General features: G+C 44.4%; 1 protein-coding gene across 1 annotated transcript in view; it reads left to right on the top strand.

Annotated features, from left to right (window-relative positions):
- The window catches only part of LOC122907375 (cytospin-B-like), a 69,702-nt gene that overhangs the window by 36,308 nt on the left and 7,320 nt on the right, over positions 1-26,074 (top strand). Inside the window, 4 exon segments of the mRNA XM_044250265.1 lie at positions 2,097-3,359; positions 3,362-3,413; positions 3,415-3,673; positions 22,637-22,844. Of these exon segments, the coding sequence (XP_044106200.1) occupies positions 2,097-3,359; positions 3,362-3,413; positions 3,415-3,673; positions 22,637-22,844 (1,782 nt within the window).

Below are 26,074 nucleotides of genomic sequence, written 5' to 3'. Positions count from 1 at the left end.
AGTGGCTCTGTGACGACCAGTTTGGATCCCCCCGGCTGCCTGTTCTGACAACAGTTTGGCCAAAACTGGACTCCCATCTTCCGTTTTCCTTAGGGGCCCTTGGCATCATCAGGATTACCTAATCCAGTGTTACTAAAACATTTTATTGCTGAGTGATTGCAATCTTCATTTTACAAGAATAATTAAATAAATCTTTTGTTCCCCGAGTGTTTTCTCCATTAAGTAGGATGCAAGTCAGACAGCCAAAAGTACTAAGGGTGTATCATAGTAGTCTTAGCTCTCCAGTAACTTAGTTTGAAAAGTTACTGTAAAAACCATAGTTTTTCTGTATACTAGTATGATAGCTTACCTTCTTTTTTATTTTTAAAGATTTTATTTAATGGGGTGCCTGGGTGGCTCAGTCAGTAAGCGTCTGCCTTCAGCCCAGGTCATGATCCCGGGGTCCTGGGATCAAGCTGCATAGGTCTCCCTGCTCATTGGGGAGCCTGTTTCTTCCTCTCCCATCCCTCTTCTTGTGCTCTCTCTCTGTTAAATAAATAAGTAAAACCTTCTTTTAAAAGGAGAGAGCATTTAAAAGAGAGCAGGAGCAGGGGGAGGGGCAGAGGGAGAAGCAGACTCCCTGCTGAGTGCAGAGCCTGAGAACCTGCAGGGCTGGGTCACAGGACCCTGAGATTATGACCCGAGCCAGAATCAAGTCCGCTGCCCACCCAGCTGAGCCACCCAGGTGCCCCCAGCTTAGCCTTTATCTCAGAGTTTTCAAGGGCACTTGACTGTTAGACGCAGCAGTGAATGGCATTGGCCTTCACATCATCACCTCCCGTTTCAGGATGCTCAGATCCACAGATGCTCCTTAGTCGCGTCCTGACCACAGGCTTAGGGCTCCTGTGCCATGCTGGGCTCTGCTCCATGCTTGTAGACTGTGGCTGCTGCCAGTCTGTGCGGGCATACCCCCGCCACTTCCTCCTTTTTGGAGCCCTGGGAATTGGTGACTCCTTCTAGGGTCCTTTGTTACTGGAGGTCTTCAACCCAACGTGTAGAGTTAGGTAAGTCACAGCAGTCAGCCTCCATTCATCAGGGGTCTTCCAGTTTGTAAAAATAGGTCCAAAATGTTCATTTACACCCTAACCTCTGAGGTGGGTTTCATTTCTGAGGCATATAAGAGATTGATGTCTGGGTTTTCACCCCCAGAATTTATTTTAATATTGTAATGTAGTTTGGACCAATATAGAAAACAGTTTTGTACCTTACATTTCCCCTTAAAGATCTGTATCACTTCCACACTATGTAAATCCCTTTAACATTGAAAACTGTACCACAGAGGCATGCAAGGTGGCCCCTCTCTGTGTACTCTTGTTTCTCTGGATACAAATAAGCTCACCTTTGCCACCAGTAATTAAAGCAGCGTGTCACTGGGTTAGATTAGTCTTAACGTGGTATTATTTGTGTGTTGTGATTTCTCAGTCCAGTTCATGCTCATTCACAAGATGTTGGTGAATTAAAAAAAAATTTAAAAAATTCAAGATGAACTTGCATTTTGTCGGGAAGCTGTTCAGTTGCTAAGGTTACGGTTCAAACGCATTAAGCTGCAAGTTACAGAAAACCCAATTAACGGTGCCATGAATGAAGGGTATTTATTGGTTTGTGTCGTTGGAACAGCCGGCTCTAGGCTAAGCTCCAGGGTTGACAGATTGGGTAACTCCACGGTGCTACTAAGAATTCGGTTTCCTTCTTTGTGTACTCTGCGTTCTTTTCCTCTTGTGGTGACAACAGGTGACAGCCATTCCCAGACTTTATATGACTCAACCCTCTCCTGCTGTTTCACCCAGAAACCCTGCCTTGAACCAGCAACTGTGCTGGCATGTAGTTATGAGAAGGAGCTCAGGCATGGAGTCCAGCTTCCCCCAAAGTATAGGGCTGTGGGAGGAGGCACAGAAACACAGCCAGACCCAAATACTTATCCAGAGCCGGGGTGTGGGGGGCATGAGTAAAGGGCAACAGCTACCCTCTTCAATATCCCACGAGACTTAAAGTCACTTGGGTTTCATGTATAAAAGTATTTGCCTTGCTTCATTGGTTTCTACTCCTTCTGTCCTTAGGGGCCGTGCCAACAACCAAACGGACAGGCATTCCAGCTCCTCGAGAACTTTCAGCAACTGTCTCTAGAGAGAGAACTGTGCCAAGCGGTCCCTCCAACCCCAGGAAGCCGGTGTCCAGTCCAACTTCTTCCAGCACGCCCACCCCTACTAAGCACCTGAGGACCACTTCCACGAGACCCAAGCAAGAGCCTGAAGGCGGGGAGAAAGCTGTGCTCGAGTCCCAGGTTCGGGAACTTCTCGCTGAAGCCAAAGCGAAAGACAGTGAAATTAACAGGCTTCGAAGCGAACTGAAGAAATGAAAGGAAAAAAGGACTCCAGGCACCGAAGGAGCTGAGGCTTCAGATGCCAGCCCAGACAGAACCTCCTCCTTGCTGGGTGACTCAGAACCCCTGATATGCACTCTAGAGGAGAAAAACAAGAGTTTCCAGAAAGAACTTGCAGAGCTCGAGGAGGAGAACCGGGCCTTGAGGGAGAAACTAACTTACCTGGAGCATTCCCCAAATTCAGAGGGGGGCGTGAGTCACACCGGGGACAGCAGCTGCCTGACGTCCCTAACTCAGGAGTCAAGCTTAGGCAGCCCGACGGGGCATCAGTAGTCCAGGGACATCGAGGAGTCCGCGAACAGCAGACATGGAAATGCATTACGGACATGGGGCTCTTTGAGCAGCGACCTTACCAAAGCTTCTCTGTCCCCCGATGCCTCCGATTTTGAGCACATTGCAGCAGACACCCCTTCCCAGCCCCTGTCCTCCACCAACAACCCCTTTAAGGGCTCCAGGTGTTCGACCAGCGGCAGTTCCCCTAACAACGCGAGCGAGCTGTCCCTGGCCTCCCTCACGGAAAAGATCCAGAAGATTGAGGAGAAGCATCACAGCACGGCTGAAGAGCTCCAGGCCACTTTGCAGGAACTGTCCGACCAGCAGCAGATGGTACAGGAGCTGACCGCTGAAAACGAGAAGCTCGTGGATGAGAAGGCGCTCTTAGAAACGTCCTTCCACCAGCACCGGGAGAGAGCTGAGCAGCTTAGTCAGGAAAACGAGAAACTCCTGAACCTCTTGCAGGAGCGGGTGAAGAACGAGGAGCCCGCGGCGCAGGAGGGAAAGATCCTCGAGCTGGAGCAGAAGTGTGCGGAAATCCTGGACCAGGGCCGCTTTGAAAGAGAAAAGCTGCTCAACATCCAGCAGCAGCTGACCTGCAGCTTGCGGAAGGTCGAGGAGGAAAACCAAGGTGCTTTAGACATGATTAAACACCTGAAGGAAGAAAACGAAAACTGAATGGGTGTCTGGACCTGGAGCGGCGGAATAACGGCGCAATGGCTCAGTCTGGAGGAGTGCAGAGCCACACTCGAAGGGCTGCGGATGGAACACGGGTCGCTGAAGGCTCATTTGGAGAACGAGAAGCAGAAGGCTACGGAGACCAGCCCTGTGGGGCACACGGCCGAGGGTCGTGAGGTTCAAGAGATGTCGAGGGTTGCTCGCGCCGAGAAGGAGCAGCTGGAGCTGTCTTGCACCGAGCTCAAGCAAGAGTTAGTGAAGGCCTACAGTGAAGTCAAACATGTTTCGAGCCTGCTGGCCAAGGTAAGGCGGGGTGTACCTCTGTCTCCGTGTTGGCTCACCCTTCTTAGTCCTTCCCCTCCTTGAACTTCAGATTCACAGAGCGCAGAGAATCCGCTGCCCAGCCTGAAGGTCTGTTCCGCACAGATCGGGGGCACAAAAATGAAACACTCCAATTTCTGACTGTGGCCAGTTCCAAGTGTAGCAGGGATAGAGTAAACCAAATGAGTGAGTATGACGCAGGGAAAAAGAGTATCACAGGATAGCTCAGAGTCCAGTGCCATGAAGGAGTGCCTAGAATAATTGGGGACAAAGGAAGGTAGTGCAGGAGGGCTTCTTGGAAGAGGCAGCAAATAAGCTGAGTCTTACTGGCTCAGAATAAGAGAGAGTTAACCCAGGCCTATCAGTTAGCATGCTTTGGGCTGCTGGTAATAGAGAATTAAACTCATCCCTAATTTTCCTGCCAAGTAATAATATAACACTAATTTGGTGGGGCTTGTGGTGTTTTTTCCCCTCCCAGATTTATGTATGTGTGTGTCCTACAAGTTAAAAAAAAAGTTTTAGGGGTACCTGGGTGACTCAGTAGGTTGGGAGTTTTGTTTCAGCTCAGGTCACGGTCTCAGGGTCATGGGACCAAGCCCCACATAAAGCTCCCTGTTCAGCAGAGAGTCTGCTGGGGATCCTCTCTCCTTTTTCTTCCATCCCTCACCCCCTACACCCCCAGCCCTGCTCACTCGCATGTGAGCGCACGCATACACGCTCACACCCACTCTCTTTCTCTCTCTGTCAAATATAAATAAGTGAATCTTCAAAAAAAATTTTAGGCTTATCTTGTCCGTACTCTTTTTTTTAATTCAATATTTTCTGAGCATATTCTCATTATTCTTTTTTTTTAAAAGATTTTATTTATTTATTTGACAGAGAGAAATCACAAGTAGTCGGAGAGGCAGGCAGAGAGAGAGAGAGGGAAGCAGGCTCCCTGCTGAGCAGAGATCCCGATGGGGGACTCGATCCCAGGACCCTGAGATCATGACCTGAGCTGAAGGCAGCGGCTTAACCCACTGAGCCACCCAGGCGCCTTCTCATTATTCTTTGAAACATGATTTTTCGGCCAGACAGTAGTCTCTTCTATAAACATTTCATATGTAATTTACTGGTCACCTGTTTGTTGAACATTTATATTCTTTTCTAATCTTTTGATATTGTAAAGACTTTTTAAAATATCTGATTATTTCCTTAGGAAAAATTCCTAAACACTGGCTTACAGTGTCAGCATATGGCCATTTTAAAGACACTCAATACATTCAGCCAGTTTGCCCCCCAGAAATACCATTCTGATCTGTTCCTACCAGCAGGTCCGTGAGAGTGCTCATTTCCCTAAACCCCTTCCAGGGCTTGGTATCAAGTCACTGGGTCATTCACATCTGAGTTCATTGCCTCTTTTCTCCTCGCCGCCCTTGCTGGGAAAGATCTTCCCCAATTCACAGTGAAATTAAATGATCACGATTTCAGTTTTTAAAATAATCCTTTAAAAATGCAAAATAAAATAAAAATAATCCTTTGACCAGTCTGGAACTTGGTTACATGATGAAGATTGCCAGTAACTCTAATATTCTGCTGGCTCACAGTGGTGCCAGGAAGGTACAGACAGGTGGCTTCCTGTTTCCTGTTCCATCTAGGCTCAGGGGCTGTGATGTTCGGGCTCCCCGGGTGAGAGAGGTTGAAGCCACTTCCCACCTTAGCACAGGGTTGTCACTGTTTTAAGAGACAAGCTGTGCCATGTGCTCACAGGGGATTTTTCTCTATGGCTTCATCTGCCTTCAGATTAGTCTGTTGCAATTTGATCCTGGCATTGGGCCATGTGGCGATCTGAGTGGTAGGTGGTGTTAGGAGTTGATTTGTTTTAATCATTGTTGGTGTTCTAAATTTACAGAATCTTATTGGAAGTATGGAAGCAGTCCCATTAGAAGGTACTAGCCAGCTGCCTAATTGAAGTTTAAATTGGTAATTGTAGCTTAACACTAAGTTTTGGGGTCTGTGGAATCGGTTTCCCACCATCACTGTTGCAAAAAGCTCTATCTCCTGGGTGACCTTCTTAAAGTACCCCCTCCGTCCTTCATCGGTCTCTTTGTATTTTGATTGGCATTACGTTAAATGTACATGTCACCAAGAAATATCATCTAGTATCTCAAGACAGTAGCTTCACTTTTTCTGATCATGAAATTATATATTCATCCCAGAAGGTTTTGAAACCACAGAAACACATGAAGAAGAAAATTAATGTTACCTTGAATGGCACCAATTGGAGAAAAATGCTGCTAGCATTTTGCTATATGTCTTTTCAGATGTTTTCCCACTGAATGCACGTTTGGCAAGCATACAGACTTGTATCAACATAATTAAAATATTAATAATCTTCTTATTCAGAAGGATAGAGCATGTCACTCCACATTCCTTGAATACAAAGACTGGGCTAGATTAGTTTATCAATTCTACTGTTAATCTGTTTGATTAATTTGTTTCTACTTTGATCTTTTTTCATCCTTTCATTCATTATTCATCCTTAGTATTTTGAGTAAAATTCTCTGTTTAAGTCTGTCATTTCTTGGTTGATAATGAAAGCATTTAAAGGTACGGATTTGCCTTTTATTGTAGCTTTAGCTACATGAAGACAACACAATTTACAATTTTCTAGGACAAACTAAGTCTTATTTGAAGAAAAAGAAAAAAGGTTTGTATTCTCTGTGGAGTACCAGGAACAGCATATATGTTTTAAATCAAGCTGTTAATTTTATTATCATATATTATGTATTTTTTATTACTTGCTGACGTTTGTCAGTAGGATGATAGAGGCTCTAACTGGTATTCTGAGGTAAGAGTGTGTGAGGCACCATGTCACACAGAGTGTCTTTTACATATTTTGAGATCCTAGGTCTGTAATTTTGTGCCATCTTTTTTTCTTTTTTCTTTTTTTTTTCTTTCTATTTCACTGGTGAATTCCACCAAATTTTTTTTCCAATTTATTTATTTTCAGAAAAACAGTATTCATTATTTTTTCACCACACCCAGTGCTCCATGCAAGTTGTGCCCTCTATAATACCCACCACCTGGTACCCCAACCTCCCACCCCACCCCCCGCCACTTCAAACCCCTCAGACTGTTTTTCAGAGTCCATAGTCTCTCATGGTTCATCTCCCCTTCCAATTTACCCAAAAGCACATACCCTCCCCAATGTCCATAACCCTACCCCCCTTCTCCCAACCCCCCTCCCCCCAGCAACCCACAGTTTGTTTCGTGAGATTAAGAGTCACTTATGGTTTGTCTCCCTCCCTATCCCATCTTGTTTCATGGATTCTTCTCCTACCCACTGAAGCCCCCATGTTGCATCACCACTCCCTCATATCAGGGAGATCATACGATAGTTGTCTTTCTCCGCTTGACTTATTTCGCTAAGCATGATACGCTCTAGTTCCATCCATGTTGTCGCAAATGGCAAGATTTTGTTTCTTTTGATGGCTGCATAGTATTCCATTGTGTATATATACCACATCTTCTTGATCCATTCATCTGTTGATGGACATCTAGGTTCTTTCCATAGTTTGGCTATTGTGGACATTGCTGCTATAAACATTCGGGTGCACGTGCCCCTTTGGATCACTACGTTTGTATCTTTAGGGTAAATTCCCAGTAGTGCAATTGCTGGGTCATAGGGCAGTTCTATTCTCAACATTTTGAGGAACCTCCATGCTGTTTTCCAGAGTGGTTGCACCAGCTTGCATTCCCACCAACAGTGTAGGAGGGTTCCCCTTTCTCCGCATCCTCACCAGCATCTGTCATTTCCTGACTTGTTGATTTTAGCCATTCTGACTGGTGTGAGGTGATATCTCATTGTGGTTTTGATTTGTATTTCCCTGATGCCGAGTGATATGGAGCACTTTTTCATGTGTCTGTTGGCCATCTGGATGTCTTCTTTGCAGAAACGTCTGTTCATGTCCTCTGCCCATTTCTTGATTGGATTATTTGTTCTTTGGGTGTTGAGTTTGTTAAGTTCTTTATAGATTTTGGACACTAGTCCTTTATCTGATATGTCGTTTGCAAATATCTTCTCCCATTCTGTCAGTTGTCTTTTGGTTTTGTTAACTGTTTCCTTTGCTGTGCAAAAGCTTTTGATTTTGATGAAATCCGAAAAGTTCATTTTTGCCCTTGCTTCCCTTGCCTTTGGCGATGTTCCTAGGAAGATGTTGCTGCGGCTGAGATCGAAGAGGTTGCTGCCTGTGTTCTCCTCAAGGATTTTGATGGCTTCCTTTCTCACATTGAGGTCCTTAATCCATTTTGAATCTATTTTTGTGTGTGGTGTAAGGAAATGGTCCAATTTCATTTTTCTGCAGGTGGCTGTCCAATTTTCCCAACACCATTTATTGAAGAGGCTGTCTTTTTTCCATTGGACATTCTTTCCTGCTTTGTTGAAGATTAGTTGACCATAGAGTTGAGGGTCTATTTCTGGGCTCTCTATTCTGTTCCATTGGTCTATGTGTCTGTTTTTGTGCCAGTACCATGCTGTCTTGATGATGACAGCTTTGTAATAAAGCTTGAAGTCCGGAATTGTGATGCCACCAACTTTGGCTTTGTTTTTCAATATCCCTTTGGCTATTCGAGGTCTTTTCTGGTTCCATATAAATTTTAAAATTATTTGTTCCATTTCTTTGAAAAACATGGATGGTACTTTGATAGGAATTGCATTAAATGTGTAGATTGCTTTAGGTAGCATAGACATTTTCACAATATTTATTCTTCCAATCCAGGAGCATGGAACATTTTTCCATTTCTTTGTGTCTTCCTCAATTTCTTTCATGAGTACTTTATAGTTTTTGAGTATAGATTCTTAGCCTCTTTGGTTAGGTTTATTCCTAGGTATCTTATGGTTTGGGGTGCAATTGTAAATGGGATTGACCCCATAATTTCTCTTTCTTCTGTCTTGTTGTTGGTGTAGAGAAATGCAACTGATTTCTGTGCATTGATCTTATATCCTGACACTTTACTGAATTCCTGTATAAGTTCTAGCAGTTTTGGAGTGGAGTCTTTTGGGTTTTCCACATAGAGTATCATATCATCTGCGAAGAGTGATAATTTGACTACTTCTTGGCCGATTTGGATGCCTTTAATTTCCTTTTGTTGTCTGATTGCTGAGGCTAGGACTTCTAGTACTATGTTGAATAGCAGTGGTGATAATGGACATCCCTGCCGTGTTCCTGACCTTAGTGGAAAAGCTTTCAGTTTTTCTCCATTGAGAATGATATTTGCAGTGGGTTTTTCATAGATGGCTTTGATGATATTGAGGTATGTGCCCTCTATCCCTACACTTTGAAGGGTTTTGATCAGGAAGGGATGCTGTACTTTGTCAAATGCTTTTTCAGCATCTGTTGAGAGTATCATATGGTTCTTGTTCTTTCTTTTATTGATGTGTTGTATCACATTGACTGATTTGCGGATGTTGAACCAGCCTTGCAGCCCTGGGATAAATCCCACTTGGTCGTGGTGAATAATCCTTTTAATGTATTGTTGAATCCTATTGGCTAGTATTTTGGTGAGAATTTTCGCATCTGTGTTCATCAAGGATATTGGTCTATAGCTCTCTTTTTTGATGGGATCCTTGTCTGGTTTTGGGATCAAGGTGATGCTGGCCTCATAAAATGAGTTTGGGAGTTTTCCTTCCATTTCTATTTTTTGGAACAGTTTCAGGAGAATAGGAATTAGTTCTTCTTTAAATGTTTGGTAGAATTCCCCCGGGAAGCCATCTGGCCCTGGGCTTTTGTTTGTTTGGAGATTTTTAATGACTGTTTCAATCTCCTTACTGGTTATGGGTCTGTTCAGGCTTTCTATTTCTTCCTGGTTCAATTTTGGTAGTTTATATGTTTCTAGGAATGCATCCATTTCTTCCAGATTGTCAAATTTGTTGGCGTAGAGTTGCTCATAGTATGTTCTTATAATAGTTTGTATTTCTTTGGTGTTAGTTGTTATCTCTCCTCTTTCATTCATGATTTTATTTATTTGGGTCCTTTCTCTTTTCTTTTTGATAAGTCTGGCCAAGGTTTATCAATTTTATTAATTCTTTCAAAGAACCACCTCCTAGTTTCGTTGATTTGTTCTATTGTTTTTTTGGTTTCTATTTCATTGATTTCTGCTCTGATCTTTATGATTTCTCTTCTCCTGCTGGGCTTAGGGTTTCTTTCTTGTTCTTTCTCCAGCTCCTTGAGGTGTAGGGTTAGGTTGTGTACCTGAGACCTTTCTTGTTTCTTGAGAAAAGCTTGTACCGCTATATATTTTCCTCTCAGGACTGCCTTTGTTGTGTCCCACAGATTTTGAACCGTTGTATTTTCATTATCATTTGTTTCCATGATTTTTTTCAATTCTTCTTTAATTTCCCGGTTGACCCATTCATTCTTCAGAAGGATGCTGTTTAGTCTCCATGTATTTGTGTTCTTTCCAAACTTCCTCTTGTGGTTGAGTTCTAGCTTCAGAGCATTGTGGTCTGAAAATATGCAGGGAATGATCCCAATCTTTTGATACCGGTTGAGTCCTGATTTAGGACCGAGGATGTGATCTGTTCTGGAGAATGTTCCATGTGCACTAGAGAAGAATGTGTATTCTGTTGCTTTGGGATGAAATGTTCTGAATATATCTGTGATATCCATCTCATCCAGTGTATCATTTAAGGCCTTTATTTCCCTGTTGATCTTTTGCTTGGATGATCTGTCCATTTCAGTGAGGGGAGTGTTAAAGTCCCCTACTATTATTGTATTATTGTTGATGTGTTTCTTTGATTTTGTTATTAATTGGTTTATATAGTTTGCTGCTCCCACGTTGGGGGCATAGATATTTAAAATTGTTAGATCTTCTTGTTGGAGAGACCCTTTGAGTATGATATAGCGTCCTTCCTCATCTCTTATTATAGTCTTTGGCTTAAAATCTAATTGATCTGATATAAGGATTGCCACTCCTGCTTTTTTCTGATGTCCATTAGCATGGTAAATTCTTTTCCACCCCCTCACTTTAAGTCTGGAGGTGTCTTCGGGTTTAAAATGAGTTTCTTGGAGGCAACATATAGATGGGTTTTGCTTTTTTATCCATTCTGATACCCTGTGTCTTTTGATTGGGGCATTTAGCCCATTAACATTCAGGGTAACTATTGAGAGATATGATTTTAGTGCCATTGTATTGCCTGTAAGGTGACTGTTACTGTATGTTGTCTCTGTTCCTTTCTTATCTACCACTTGTAGGCTCTCTCTTTGCTTAGAGGACCCCTTTCAGTATTTCCTGTAGAGCTGGTTTGGTGTTTGCAAATTCTTTCAGTTTTTGTTTGTCCTGGAAGCTTTTAATCTCTCCTTCTATTTTCAATGATAGCCTAGCTGGATATAGTATTCTTGGCTGCATGTTTTTCTCGTTTAGTGCTCTGAAAATGTCATGCCAGCTCTTTCTGACCTGCCAGGTCTCTGTGGATAAGTCAGCTGCCAATCTAATACTTTTACCATTGTATGTTACAGACTTCTTTTCCCGGGCTGCTTTCAGGATTTTCTCTTTGTCACTAAGGCTTGTTAATTTTACTATTAGGTGACGGGGTGTGGGCCTATTCTTATTGATTTTGAGGGGCGTTCTCTGAACCTCCTGAATTTTGATGCTCGTTCCCTTTGCCATATTGGGGAAATTCTCCCCAATAATTCTCTCCAGTATACCTTCTGCTCCCCTCTCTGTTTCTTCTTCTTCTGGAATCCCAATTATTCTAATGTTGTTTCGTCTTATGGTGTCACTTATCTCTCGAATTTTCCCCTCATGGTCCAGTAGCTGTTTGTCCCTCTTTTGCTCAGCTTCTTTATTCTCTGTCATTTGGTCTTCTATATAGCTAATTCTTTCTTCTGCCTCATTTATCCTAGCAGTGAGAGCCTCCATTTTTGATTGAACTTCATTAATAGCTTTTTTGATTTCAACTTGGTTAGATTTTAGTTCTTTTATTTCTCCAGAAAGGGCTTTCATATCTCTGGAGAGTGTTTCTCTAATATCTTCCATGCCTTTTTCAAGCCCGGCTATAACCTTGAGAATTGTCATTTTGAACTCTAGATCTGACATACTACCAATGTCTGTATTGATTAGGTCCCTAGCCTTCGGTACTGCCTCTTGTTCTTTTTTTTGTTGTGAATTTTTCCGCCTTGTCATTTTGTCCAGCTAAGAGTATATGAAGGAGCAAGTAAAATACTAAAAGGGTGGCAACAGTCCCAGGAAAATATGCTTTAACCAAATCAGAAGAGATCCCAAATCGTGAGGGATCTCCTCTGATTGGGATCTCCTTTGATTGGGATCTCCCAATCTCTTCTGATTGGGATCTCCCAAATCTCTTCTGATTGGGATCTCCCAATCTCTTCTGATTGGGATCTCTTCTGATTTGGGGATAAAAAGAGGTTAAAAAAGAAAGAAAGAATAAAAAGAAAAAAAGAATTAAAAAAAGAGATTGAATTAAAAATTCAATCAAGAATTTAAAAAAGAATTAAGAAAAAAAAAGATTGAAGAGATTAGGATCTCTTCTGATTTGGGGATAAAAAGAGGTTCAAAAAGAAAGAAAGAAAAAAAAGAATTAAAAAAAAGAAAATGAATAAACAAAAGTATAAAAAAGAAATATATATATATTAGATAATCTAGTTAAAAAACGTTAAAAAAGAAAAGGGTAAAAGTTATAAAAAATTTTAGCAGAAGAAGAGAAAAAAAAATGAAAAAGAAAAAAATTAACTTCAAGACTAAAAAATCACAGGCAGAAAGCCATGAGTTCTGTGGGGCAGTTCTGTGGTTTGTTTTCTCCTCCTCTGGAATTCTGCTGCTCTCTCCTTGGTATTGAAACTGCACTCCTTGGTAGGTGAACTTGGTCTTGCCTGGATTTCTTGTTGATCTTCTGGGGGAGGGGCCTGGTGTAGTGATTCTCAAGTGTCTTTGCCCCAGGCGGAATTACACCGCCCTTACCAGGGGCCGGGCTGAGTGATCTGCTCGGCTTTGCTTTCAGGAGCTTTTGTTCCCTGAGCGCTTTCCGTAGAGTTCCGGAGGACGGGAATACAAATGGCGGCGTCCTGGTCTCCGGCCCGGAGGAGCCGAGAGCCCGGGGCCCCGCTCCCCTGTGCGCCCTCAGCGAACAGCTCCTAATAGCTCGCGTCTGCCTAACCTCCGGCCGCGCTCCGAGCTCACCGAGCTTGCGACCGGTTCAAGGCAACTCCGAGCTGCGAGCTTACTGTCGGCTCTGTCTCTGCAGCCGGCTTCCCCGTTCCAATATCCGCAAGCTCTGCAACACTCAGACACCCCCGATCCTTCTGTGACCCCGCGCGACCTGAGGTCATGCCGACCCCGTGTGGGCTTCGCCCCGGTTTAGCCTCCGGAGCGATGTCCCTCAGCGGAACAGACTTTTAAAAGTCCTGATTTTGTGCTCCGTTGCTCCGCCGCTTGCCGGGAGCCGGCCCCTCCCCCCGGGGTCTATCTTCCAGTCGCTTTGGATTCACTTCTCCGCCAGTCCTACCTTTCAGAAAGTGGTTGTTTTTCTGTTTCTAGAATTGCTGTTCTTCTTCTGTTCGATCTGCCGATGGATTTGCAGGTGTTTACAATCTTTAGATAAGCTCTCTAGCTGATCTCCTGCTAGCTGAGGTAGTCTCAGCCTGCTACTTCTCCGCCATCTTGACTCCTCCCCCCGCCATCTTTTTTTCTTAAGATTTTATTTATTTATTTGACAGGGAGTGATAGAGAGCACAAGTAGACCAAGCAGTAGGCAGAGGCAGAAGGAGAAGCACACTCCCTGCCGAACAGGGAGCCTGATGTGGGGCTCAATCCCAGGATCCTGGGACCATGACCTGAGCCTGAGGCAGATACTAAATGACTGAGCCAACCAGGCGCCCCCCCCCTTTATAAAAGATTTTATTTCTTTATCTAAGAGTGAGAGCATGAGCCAGGGTGATACAGAAGGAGAAGGAGAAGCAGGCTCCCCAAGACCCTGAGATCATGACCCAAGCTGAAGGCAGATGCTTAACTGATTGAGTTACCCAGGGGCCCCTAATTTTGTGCTGTCTTATATGTGCAGATCTGATCAGTAGAGTTGGAACCTGTGTTAATCTTCCTGTCCTTTTCTTTTACCTTCAGAAAGATAAAAACCCAGACTTCCTAGGCTGACTGGAAGCTTACTTACTGTAGAAGCCCCAAAGCAGAATATTGACGAATGCACCAGCAGCCATGAATTCAAGCTTATAAGGTATAAGGTATAAGGGACTCATGCCCCAGAGAAGCAGGAGCACGTTCAGCACAAAACCATCATGAAGGACAGGAAGGTTGTGGATTGGCAGGTGGAAATCTTGGGTCATCCTGACTTAGCTAATGGTTCAGTCTGTGACCTTGGGCAGGCCCCTGTCTGCTGTACCATGCTGAACAGAGAGATCTTGGTCTTGTTTAAAGGGAGCACCCTCAACATTCTATCAAGGATGCCTGTTGTAGGCATTTTGTTGTGTACCTTTTATTGAGTGATACAAGTATTTTGCTTGCTTTTTTTTTAAAGGTTAGAGATTGAATTTTTCTACATCTACTGTAGATCTGAGACCTCAGCTATGATCTTAGAGTAGTTTTTATGTGATCATGATGCTTTTCTGCTTGAACTTGTTCATGAGATAAATTACAGTAACAGATTTTCTAAGGTAGTCTAGTGTTAAATCATCTTTGCATTCCCGGGGTAAATTCTAATCCTTCGGTTCTCAGTGGCCTCACCAGACATTTTCACATAAAGCTCTCATGTTTAACTGCCGTAAGCCGATGTCAGGGTAAGTGTCCCACTCATCACCAAGCAGTTTTCTTGGTGATGAACAGCTTCTACCTGAACTCTGCATTCATCCGCTTTAATTCTCAGCAGAAGGTGAATATTATGAGAAAATGAGATTACCTGTTTCTAGAGAGGAAAAGCAATACCAAACCATCCTATGATCTGATAGTGGTAGTAAGTCCATGTAAGTTTCCAGTTTGGCTAAGTTACGTAAGTGATTCAGATGCTGTGAGAAGAGCCTCTGAAAAGCCTTAAAAGATTTTTTTTTTTAAAAGATTTATTCATTTATTTATTTATTTATTTACTTGATAGAGATCACAAGTAGGCAGAGAGGCAGGCAGAGAGAGAGGGGGAAGCAGGCTCCCCGCTGAGCAGGGAGCCCAATGCAGGGCTCTATCCCAGGATCCCGAGATCATGACCTGAGCTGAAGGCAGAGGCTTAAACCCACAGAACCACCCAGGCGCCCCGATTAAAATGTACTTTTTGGGGGGTGGGGTGTACAGGGTGGATCTGTTCCTCACACGGTAAATGGAAAATTGGTAGGACATCTACAATCATTGTGATGATTTCAAAGTTTTTTATTATTCTACTTTCTTTGTCTTCTGCTCTTATCTCCATTCTTTTCAGCTTCTCTGATACCCAACAGGAACATTCTGCTGGCTGCTTACTGTGTGATTATAAACCATGCCTCTGTATGACTTTGAGGAGGGGTTTCCTTTCCACAGAGTCTGGGTGGCTCAGCATCCTATAAGCCACGCACATGGCTGCCCCGGCCCGAGGCAAGCAGAGTGTCATAGCATGGGATTCCTACACTTGATCTTAGCCAAAAGGCTGAGAAGTGATACAGCTTGGGGTCCCTGGTTTTCTGGACAATAATGCAGTCCAGGTGTCTGTTTTTCTGACGTTGAGATTTTCAGTTGTTCAGGATCTTGATTTCAAGTTAGAATATTTTTATAAGGCTTGAAACCCAGAAGTTCTAAAAGAAAATACTGACCGCACCCCCACCCCACCCTGCCCCCAAGGTCAAAAGCTTATAGGTGGTGTCCTTAGAGATTTAGTTCTTTTTTTTTTAAGGTTTTACTTATTTGACACAGATACAGAGTACAAGTAGGCAGAACAGCAGGCAGAGGGAGAGGGAGAAGCAGGTTCCCCGCTGAGCAGGGAGCCTGATGTGGGGCTGGATCCTAGGACCCCGACATCATGACCTGAGCCAAAAGCAGCTGCTTAACTGACTGAGCCACCCAAGTGCACCGAGATTTAGTTCTTACTATAGAAACTCAGGTGTCTCTTCCAGAGGAAAAACGAGATTATGAAGTAACACTTGGTGTGAACGGTCGGGGAAAACTAGGGGTACAGTAATCCCTGTGTGACCAGTATTGGTCACCAGCCCTAACTCATTAGGGGGGGGCCATTGGCCACAAGTGGCAAAACCAGAATTTGAGAGAAAGATGTGGCAAGGACATGCCCTCAGCTCTGTGTGGTCATTGTCCCCACGGCAGATCAGCTGGTATCACCGTATCATCATCTTGGAGGATGTCACAAGTATTGGAAAATCTGTAGAGGTGGAGATCAGGAGAATGTACGGACCCCTTCCCCCTCGTGCGTCACACACTGGGTACTCTTGGGAGAGTTGGTTAAGGTTGAACTACTCAGGTAAAGACATGGACATTGCGGTGGTCCTCAGCTCAGTTTCCCCATTCTCTCTATTGCCTTTGGCTGACAATAGTTATCAGTTCTCTGGGCAGACCAGAGTCCGGTGACTTCGTTCTGGGAAGAAGGCAGTAAGAAACTTGTGTGGGGACGCCTGGGTGACGCCTGGGTGACTCCGTGGGTTACGTGTCTGACTTGGTTTCGGCTCAGGTCATGATCTAAGGCTCTAAGTGGGGGCATGGAACCTGCTTAAGATTCTCTCCCTCGCCCTCTGCCCCTCCCCTCCCACCCGTGATCGATCGATCTCTCTCTCTCAAAAAAAAAAAAAAAAAAAAAAAAAAGATGGGGCGGCTGGGTGGCTCAGTGGGTTAAAGCCTCTACCTTCGGCTCAGGTCATGATCCCAGGGTCCTGGGATCGAGCCTCGCATTGGGCTCTCTGCTCCGAGGAGAGCCTGCTTCCTCCTCTTTCTCTCTCTGCCTGCCTCTCTGCCTGCTTGTGATCTCTGTCAAATAAATAAAATCTTGAAAAAGAAAAAAGGAAAAAGAAAAGGAAAAGAATTTGTGTGACAGAGCCTGCTTTCCAGCTCTCCCGAGGAAGTCGAGAGGAGACACTTATCCAGACAGCTTGGGGAAAGGTCTGCAAGCTCTGCAGGGGAAGCCTTCAAAGTGAGCTGTTGCTCAGGGATTGGGCCTCAGGCCCCAGTCTGGTAGCGCAGAGCTTGAAGCCTGCTGTGCACCAGGAGCTGGAGCTTGGGAAGTGTCCTCTGTAGAGCCAGAATGCCCTTTCATCCTTTAGTAGGTCAGACAGGACAGTCATGTGGCCCAGGATACAGAGCAGTCACATGTTGTGATGACTGGCGGCTCCCTCTGCTCCCCAACCTCCCCCCGCTCTACTACCACTAGGTCTCTGTTCTTGCAACCTTTTGCAGGGGGGTGGGAGCTGAACCTGAGGGTTTGGCCAGGAGACATCCCATGTTTGAGTAAGAGTGGTCTTGCCAGTAGACCCTGACCCACAGGATCTGTGCTCCTGCTCCGTGTGGTCCCCCCTTTTCTGGATTTCCTGGGCTGACTCCCCCTTCCCTTCTGAGGGGCCCATTTGTCCCTTTAGACATAATAATATCTTCCCTGACTTAGGCCTGAACACCATTCTTCCCTTCAGCTGACCTTAGGACTCCTCTGCAAAGCCCCAGCCTTTGTCTCTCCTGGGTGTGAGCACTCCTCTGAAAAGTCTAGAAAGTTCCCAAAGTGAAATATAGATTTTTACCCTCTTCTCTGAGTATTTTATAGCCATTTTTCTTTTTCCATAACAAAAGTGTAAACTAAATTAGCATGTTCTCCTCTCCCTTGGCAGAGCAGCACTGCAAAAAAAAAAAAAAAAAAAAAAAAAAAGAAAGAAAGAAAGAAAGAAAAAAAATAGTTCAGGTTTTGGCCAGCATGAATGAAACATGGCTCTCTGTCAGCAGTAGTATATACTCAGAACAGGGCCAGGAATTAATAAGCAAAAGGAGTTTTGGAGGAACCAAATTAGTACAAACAACAAATTCTTACAGACTCAACAATTCTTACTCCTGGTGAAACCACTCAAACAGTCAGTGCAGGTTTATTCACTTTCGTATTAGACGCAACCGACCCTTGACCAGCCCGGGTCCTTTTATATGTGGGGTTTTTTCCAGCGAATACAGTACTGTAAATGAATTTTCTCTTCCTTAAGATTTTCTAAATAACATTTTCTTTGATTTCCTTTATTGTAAGGATACAGTTCATAATGCATATCACATACAAAATATACTTCAACCCCACTATTTATGTTACTCGTGAGGCTTCCCAGTCAATAGAAGGCTATTAGTAGTTAAGTTCCAGTGGAGTTAAAAAGTTACAGTTTAGTAAAGTCATAAAGTTTTGACTGCGGCGGGGGGAGGTTGGTGGCCCTAATCGCCCCCCTCCCTCCCCATGTTCAAGGATCAGCTGTGTAATTTTAACATTGTGATTTCTTCCATATATTAGGTATCCGGGAAGCACTCATTGAATAAGTGAATGAAAGAGACACTAGTAACTGAATTAGGGGAGAGGCTGCTGTAATTCTATTAATATGTTAAAAAGTAAAATTTTTGGTATTTTAGTAACTAATACTTTACTGCTTTTTCTGTGTTAGGCGCTTGATGGCCCTCTAGATCATTTAATCTCATTCAATCATCAGAATTTTGTGCTAGAGGTACTGTCATCATCTAATTTTTTGCATCTGAAGAAACTGAGGCAGAGAATGGCTAGGTGACTAGCTAATTGATGAGGAAGGCCAAGGTTCAAAGCTGGGTCTAACCCCAGAGCTCGTAACTCCTCTTTACTGATTTGTGCTGCTTCCTACTTTACACAGCAACAAAGAGATAGAAAAATTCTGGAGGCCGCCCTAAGGACCCCGACACATTCTGGTCTTAAGGCCAAAGCCTTTTGCTCAGAAGAAAACCACCTCTCAAGGCTCAGTGAATGAGGAGAATTTTACTTGCTGTGAACACACTAGAAAAATTCACAGTGAAAACCTGAGTCATCAGGACATGTCCTTTCGTTTGATTTACAACCTGAATCTTGAGGAGAGTAGGAGGTCACCGGGGGAGCTGGTGGGGTGGGGACAGCAGGAATGTGACCGGAAGAGAACATCTAGTTCTCAGGCCAGAAAGGTTGGCCCGACCCTGGAAGTGACGCCAGTAGCTTCCAGAGGCTGGGAGTGTGGACCCTCGACGATACCTTTTCCTTGGTTTCAGAGCCTGGCAGGGCAGGGGAAAGGTTCTCGCCCCCTCTGCCTCTGAGCCACCCTACTGGTCCTTGCGTCCCCCACCCTGGAAGGCCAGAGACCAGACTCAGCCCTGTAGGGGGAGTCCCAAGTGGTCTCTGCTGCCATCTATCTCTGGGGCTGGTTCTAAGCACCTCTTCTCCAGGAAGGACTGGGGCTCTGCAGAGAAATTCATTTGAGTCTGTCTGTAATGTCATTGGGCACGCCCTGTTTCTAGAGCAAGTTGATTTTTGGAGAGGAGAGGTCTTCCTTGCAATGTGTGAAAGTGATTTCTTTAATGAAAAGGAGACGTTGGAAATCACCTTGCTTCTTGTTGGATAGAACAGTCGTTGAACGAAAAACTGGCCAGTGGGAAGGCCAGTCATGTGGACGGCAACCCAGAGCCTGAAAGGGTCATGGAGGTACACGGTGCTAGCCCTAGCTGCCTGGTAAACTGGACTGTTCTTTTTTTTTTTTCTAAGATTTTATTTATTTATTTGACAGACAGAGATCTCAAGTAGGCAGAGAAGCAGGCAGAGAGATCGGGGAAGCAGGCTCCCTGCCAAGCAGAGAGCCGGATGCGGGGCTCGATCCAGGACCCTGAGATCATGACCTGAGCTGAAGGCAGAGGCTTTAACCCACTGAGTCACCCAGGCGCCCCTAAACTAGACTGTTCTTTTAAGTGGCTTAACTTCTCCCTCCCTCAATTTGTCAATCTGTAAAATGAATTGGGGCGCCTGGGTGGCTCAGTGGGTTAAAGCCTCTGCCTTGGGCTCAGGTCATGATCTCAAGGTCCTGGGATCAAGCCCCGTTTCGGGCTCTCTGCTCAGCAGGGAGCCTGCTTCCCTTTCTCTCTCTCCGCCTGCCTCTCTGCCTGCTTGTGATCTCTCTTTCTGTCAATTAAGTAAAATCTTTTTTAAAAAATCTGTAAAATGAATATAAAAATACCTGCCTTCTACTACCCACCAAGCTCCTGCAGGCAGAAACTGTGAAGTTACTTAAGGGTTTCTGTTGTTGCTGTTGCTATTGTTGCTTTTCATAAAAGAACTTTCTGGAAAATATTGCTAAACTTGAGAGGATGATTCCCAAATTAAGAAGGAAGAATGATGTGTATGATTTGAAACACACATCAGTATGCTGACTTAAGAGTTCCCTGGCCCCAGCCGTGCACAATGCACAGCCCAGGGGCGTTTCCCCCAGCACTCTGCGTATCGTTTGTTGCTTGTGATCCTGGCCAGCCAACACGTAGGAGGCAGAGCTGGGTCGGCGCTGTGGGAGGCCAGCAGCCTCAGCTGCACGCGGAGACCCCCCTCAGGGTGCTCAACCTTCTGGTTCCCTGGTTACACCCTCCAGTTTCACTCCTGACCCACAGTAGTCCCACCAGAGTAATATGTGTGTTTCTAGACGCCAGGTGAGCGGACCCCCAGCCCCAGGCTTCAGCTCTGCAAAAAGCCGTGGTCTGACTCGGGAGGCAGGGCTCACAAGCCGCCTTCTTTGGCTGCTTTTCAGATGCTGTCGGACGTCAGCCTTCTCATGTCTACAATGCCTGGCCCCCTCCATGGCCCATAGAAGCTACAGTGACGCAATTTCCAGCGCAGTACCGAGCTACACACGTTTGTGATTGAAATACCAGTTGCACAAAACAGTGCGCACCCTTAAGCTCTGGTTTTTTCCCATGCCTGTTCTCTCCTTATTCCCTCCCTCCTTCCTTTCCTACCTTCTTTGTTTATTTCTGATCACAGCATCCCAGCTGAAAAACAGTGCAATCCTACTGTCTAATGTGTTTATCCATTCATTGGATGTTCACTTGGACCCCATGTATACAGAGGTGCCCTCCCCCAAATCTAGGAAGTCATCGTTAGGTACCAGGCTTATATTAATTGGTAAATAGATAACTATTTGGTAAGATTAATTAAAGGACCTGTAGAAAAGGGGCGGGGTGCAGGGGTGGCTCAGGGGGTTATAGCCTCTGCCTTCTGCTCAGGTCATGATCCCAGGGTCCTGGGATCGAGCCCCACATCAAGCTCTCTGCTCAGCAGGGAGCCTGCTTCCCTTCCTCTCTCTCTGCCTGCCTCTGCCTACTTGTGATCTCTGTCTGTTAAATAAATAAATAAATAATCTTACGGAAAGGGGCAGAGCTCATACTAAAATAATTGGTATACTCTGACAGCAGAATGCTATGAAACATTTAAAGTAATGACTGAACGTTGTGGAGACCAGTGTGGATACATCTCAAAAACACGGTCAAAGGGGCGCCTGGGTGGCTCAGTGGGTTAAGCCGCTGCCTTCAGCTCAGGTCATGATCTCAGGGTCCTGGGATCGAGCCCCACATCGGGCTCTCTGCTCAGCGGGGAGAATGCATCCACCTCTCTGTCTGCCTCTCTGCCTGCTTGCGATCTCTCTGTCAAATAAATAAATAAATAAATAACACAGTTAAAAACAAGTTTTATAAAAGCATAAGAAGTATAATATGGTACTGGATGAAAGCTTATTACCATATACTATAATACAGTGTAATAGTACATTGCAGAAGCATAATTATAGAATAATATGATTTGTATAAAAATTTTCAAACAGTGCACTTAACTGGCTCAGTCAGTGGAGAGTGTGACTCTTAATCTCAGGGTTGTGAGTTCTAGCTCCACGTTGGGTGCAGAGATTAGATTCCTTAAAAGTAAAAAAAAAATAAAACATTTTTAAACAAAACAGTGCTATCTGTGTATTATCACGGGCACATTCATACTCCGTAAAAGTGAAAAACCATTCAAGCAACAACCACACACCACTTTTGGGGTAATGCAAATTATTCTCTGGGGTGGGAGAGAATGTGGGGACTTTTCTAAATCCTGTTAAAGTAAAAATAGCAAATGTGGCAAAATTTAAGTACTGTGAAGTCCATTTGGGCACATGGTTATCTTGTCACTCTGGGTGCTTTTCTGTGTATTCAAAATGTTTAATGAGGGAAGCCTGGGTGGCTTAAGTCAATTAAACGTCTGCCTTCGGCTCAGGTCATGGTCTCAGGGTTGGGGGATCGGATCGAGTCTCTCATCCGGCTCCCTGCTCAGCGGGGAGCCTGCTTCTCCATCTGCCTGCTGTTCCCCCCTGCTTGTGCACTCTCTTGCTCTCTTTCTCTCTCTCTCTGACAAGTAAATAAATCATTTTAAAAAAATATAATAAAATGTTTAATGATTCAGAATTGAAAAGGTGAAATGAGTGCTTGTCCTGTGCCACTTCTGTGTCTGGTGCATGCCCATGTTTCTGTTCTGTGCCTTCAGCTGGTGCTCTCCATCACATTAATGTCTCATTTCTCTAAAGAAACGGTATAACCGCTAGTGCTTAATGGCTGAAAAGATTTGGCGTTTGCAGGCAGTGGATAGTCTCAGGGGCATTGTTCCTGGATCCCCAGCAGAGGGCGCTGCTCCATAGCGGATGTGAGGAGGGCAGCCTCCCTCTGGGGTGCAGTATCAGAGCCTCCCAGGGAGGCGCTGTTGCACTCAGCTGTAGAACAGAAGGGCACCTGTCTGTGGGGAGGGACACAGAACCCACCGTATTTGGCCGTTTGCAGACATTGCTCTTCTCTTTATATTTATAGCCTTGGCTGTTCCTGAGGCTAAGAATATAGAAATGATTCCAGATATAGCACATGTCAAGAGCTTCCTTTGCCGTTGCTCGGATGAGCCTGACTCTGGTGGATAAGGAGCTCTTTCCTGTTACACTGACCAGGCAACCTTCCCTTTCATTCTAGGTGGAAAAGGATTATTCTTACTTGAAGGAGATATGTGACCATCAGGCAGAACAACTGAGCCGAACCAGCCTGAAACTGCAAGAGAAAGCATCGGAGAGTGATGCAGAGATTAAAGACATGAAGGAGACCATATTTGAATTGGAAGATCAGGTGGAACAGCATCGGGCTGTCAAGTTACATAACAACCAGCTCATCAGCGAGCTGGAAAGTAAGTGAACTCGAGCCCCGGCCAGACATGCATCAGGACTGAGCTGATGCGAACTGAATGCCTGGGAGGGTCTGTAAGAATGCTGGTGAAAAGTCCTCCTTCCGCTTGTTTGGCAGTCTCGTGGGAAGAACGGTGGTCCGGGAAGGCAGAGTAATTAATCTCATTGACTGGAAGAGTGGGCGGTGGGGAAGGAAAGATTGTGGAACGTGAGTCAGCAGCACAAGGTGATTGTGAAAAAGAGCAAACACGTTTTGGAGTGTCAGGTCTGCTGTGCGTGAGCACCACCACTGCCCACGTGCGTTGGGTATTGACAGAGCATTGTCTTTCAGATCTGACGGGCAGGAAGATGGGTGACAGACAGTCAGGTGATTTGAGCAGTGTGTGCTCTTGGGCTCAGAGAGAAAACCATTCTAGCATGGGTCCCATTGAAGCCAGGATATCAGGTAACTTTAGCAATCGTCCGCCTCATTATTGAAGAGGCTCCAATATTTGGTTTCTTTATGGACTCATTGTTCGCTTTGTGTAGGGAAAGACATTAAAAGGGATTAGTTAAACATTGTCTGCTTTGTCCAAATAAGCTTTATCAAATTATCACATCTAATGTGTTTTACTTTTGTCACGAAAGAATTAATGCACAGAGCTTTTGGTGGCACTCACCGTTGCTAAAAATAGCATAGTTGGTTGCCTGAGAAGCTTCCCGGCTTGTATAACCCATCCTCATTATTTGTGGAATTTGTATCTGGGAACTCACCTGCTAGCCTGAATGTATTTGAAACCCCAGGATCAACACTCAGGGCACTTTTAACGTCATTCGCGGACGTGCACGGAGAGAGCAGCAAAAAATTTTAGTTTCCTAAAGTGCAGGTTCCCTTGAACAAGGGAACCCTTTGCCTTCTTGTTTCAGCTCTCATACTGCAAACAAGTATTTTTCTCGTGGTTATTTAAGGTCATGTTTTTTATATTTTTGTGCCCCTTTTTTTGGCGATTTCACTGTTTAGAATGGCCCCCAGATGTAGTCCTGAAATAACGTCTGAGGTCCCTATGGCGGAAAGCCGGGATGTGCCTAATGGAGAAAACAAGTGTTAAATGACATTTGTTAAAGCATGAGTTTTAGTGCTGTTGGCTGTGACTTCAATGTTAACAAAAACTTCTGGAGAAAGGAAGATGAAATTCACTGCTCTGGAAAAGGCTGAAGTAAAATCTGTGACACGTGACAAAGCTATGGAGAAGATGGAAACAGCAGCTGCATTTGCGGATTCACGAGATGAGGTCTGGTTAAAAAAAACAAAAGTACCAGACTACATTGTTGTGAAACCAAAAGCCAAGAAACTTACAGTCATGTTTCCCAAAGTCAGGAAACTGTTAGACCTTTCTGAGCTAGTGCTGGCTTGCTCTCGAGGCTCTTGGAACACCTCACAGCATGAGAAAAGGTAAAAACTTGCAGGCAAGGCAGATTCTGTTAATGAGGAAGCTGCAGAAGAATTTTTAAAATATCTACTGAGTGTTATGCAGGAAAGGGGTAAGCAGGTTTCCAGCACTGATGGGACGGGCTTTTTTTTATTTATTTATTTTTTCCAAGGACACTGGCAAAGGAGCCTACCTAACACAAGTAGTGTCTCCTTTGATCAGGGGCTTGCAGGAACCGAACCCTGTACTTCCCCATAGGAGCAAAGTTCAGTATTTGCAAATTTGGCATGCATGGCAACTTTATGTAACGGCCGTAAACAATGAGAGTTGACAGTATGTTTAACACCTCGTTTAGCTTGGTTGGTGCCAGAGTTCCATCCTTCACTGGATGTGATACGCAGCAGAAAAGCAGTCAGCACTCAGGGTCAGCATCATTTAGACAGTTCTCAGGAATGACGCTTGCAAAGATAACCAGAACCCACCGCTGTTGACAGTGTGTATTTCCAAACAGCACCATACTTGAAGAGTGTATAAAGCCAAAGAAGAGAAGTCCAGTTTTGCTTTGTTTCTATCATGTATTGCTCATAAGAATGTGACTGTGTTGTCCCCAAAGCTTTAAAGGTCAAGCACAACCCACCAAGAAAACCAGCTTAGAATTAATGTCCAGAGCAGATGTCACACCATTCCCTATGATTGTATCCTAACATGTCCAAGATTGAAAATAACATATGAACAGACACTTCTCCAATTAAGACATACAAATGGCTATCAGACACATGAAAAAATGTTCATCATCATTAGCCCTCAGGGAGATTCAAATTAAAACCACATTGAGATATCACCTTACACCAGTTAGAATGGCCAAAATTAACAAAACAGGAAACAACATGTGTTGGAGAGGATGTGGAGAAAGGGGAACCCTCTTCCACTGTTGGTGGGAATGCAGGTTGGTGCAGCCTCTTTGGATAACAGTGTGGAGATTCCTCAAGAAATTAAAAATAGAGCTTCCCTATGACCCTGCAATTGCACTCCTGGGTATTTACCCCAAAGACACAGATGTCGTGAAAAGAACGGCCATCTGTACCCCAATGTTGTTTATAGCAGCAATGGCCATGGTCGCCAAACTATGGAAAGAACCAAGATGCCCTTCAACGGATGAATGGATAAGGAAGATGTGGTCCATGTACACTATGGAGTATTATGCCTCCATCAGAAAGGATGAATACCCAACTTTTGTAGCAACATGGACGGGACTGGAAGAGATTATGCTGAGTGAAATAAGTCAAGCAGAGAGAGTCAATTATCATATGGTTTCACTTATTTGTGGAGCATAACCAATAGCATGGAGGACAAGGGGCGTTAGAGAGGAGAAGGGAATTTGGGTAAATTGGAAGGGGAGGTGAACCATGAGAGACTATGGACTCTGAAAAACAATCTGAGGGGTTTGAAGTGGCGGGGGGGTGGGAGGTTGGGGTACCAGGTGGTGGGTATTATAGAGGGCACGGCTTGCATGGAGCACTGGGTGTGGTGAAAAAATAATGAATACTGTTTTTCTGAAAATAAATAAATTGGAAAAAAAAAGAAATTTTACTTCTATACATTTTTCACCTGAGAAAGGATTTGATATGATTTATAAAACACTCACTTTACAGAATCTGTAAATCTGGGAAATAAATGTTAAGTTTCTTCAGATGTATTTCAAAAAAAAAAAAAAAAAGAAAGAAAGAAAATACCATAGACTGGGGCGCCTGGGTGGCTCAGTTGGTTGGACGACTGCCTTCGGCTCAGGTCATGATCCTGGAGTCCCAGGATCGAGTCCCATA

This window comes from Neovison vison, chromosome 5 (assembly GCF_020171115.1).
Source record: "Neovison vison isolate M4711 chromosome 5, ASM_NN_V1, whole genome shotgun sequence".
Taxonomy (NCBI): Eukaryota; Metazoa; Chordata; class Mammalia; order Carnivora; family Mustelidae; genus Neogale; species Neogale vison.
This window is presented reverse-complemented; position numbering and strand designations above follow the sequence as displayed.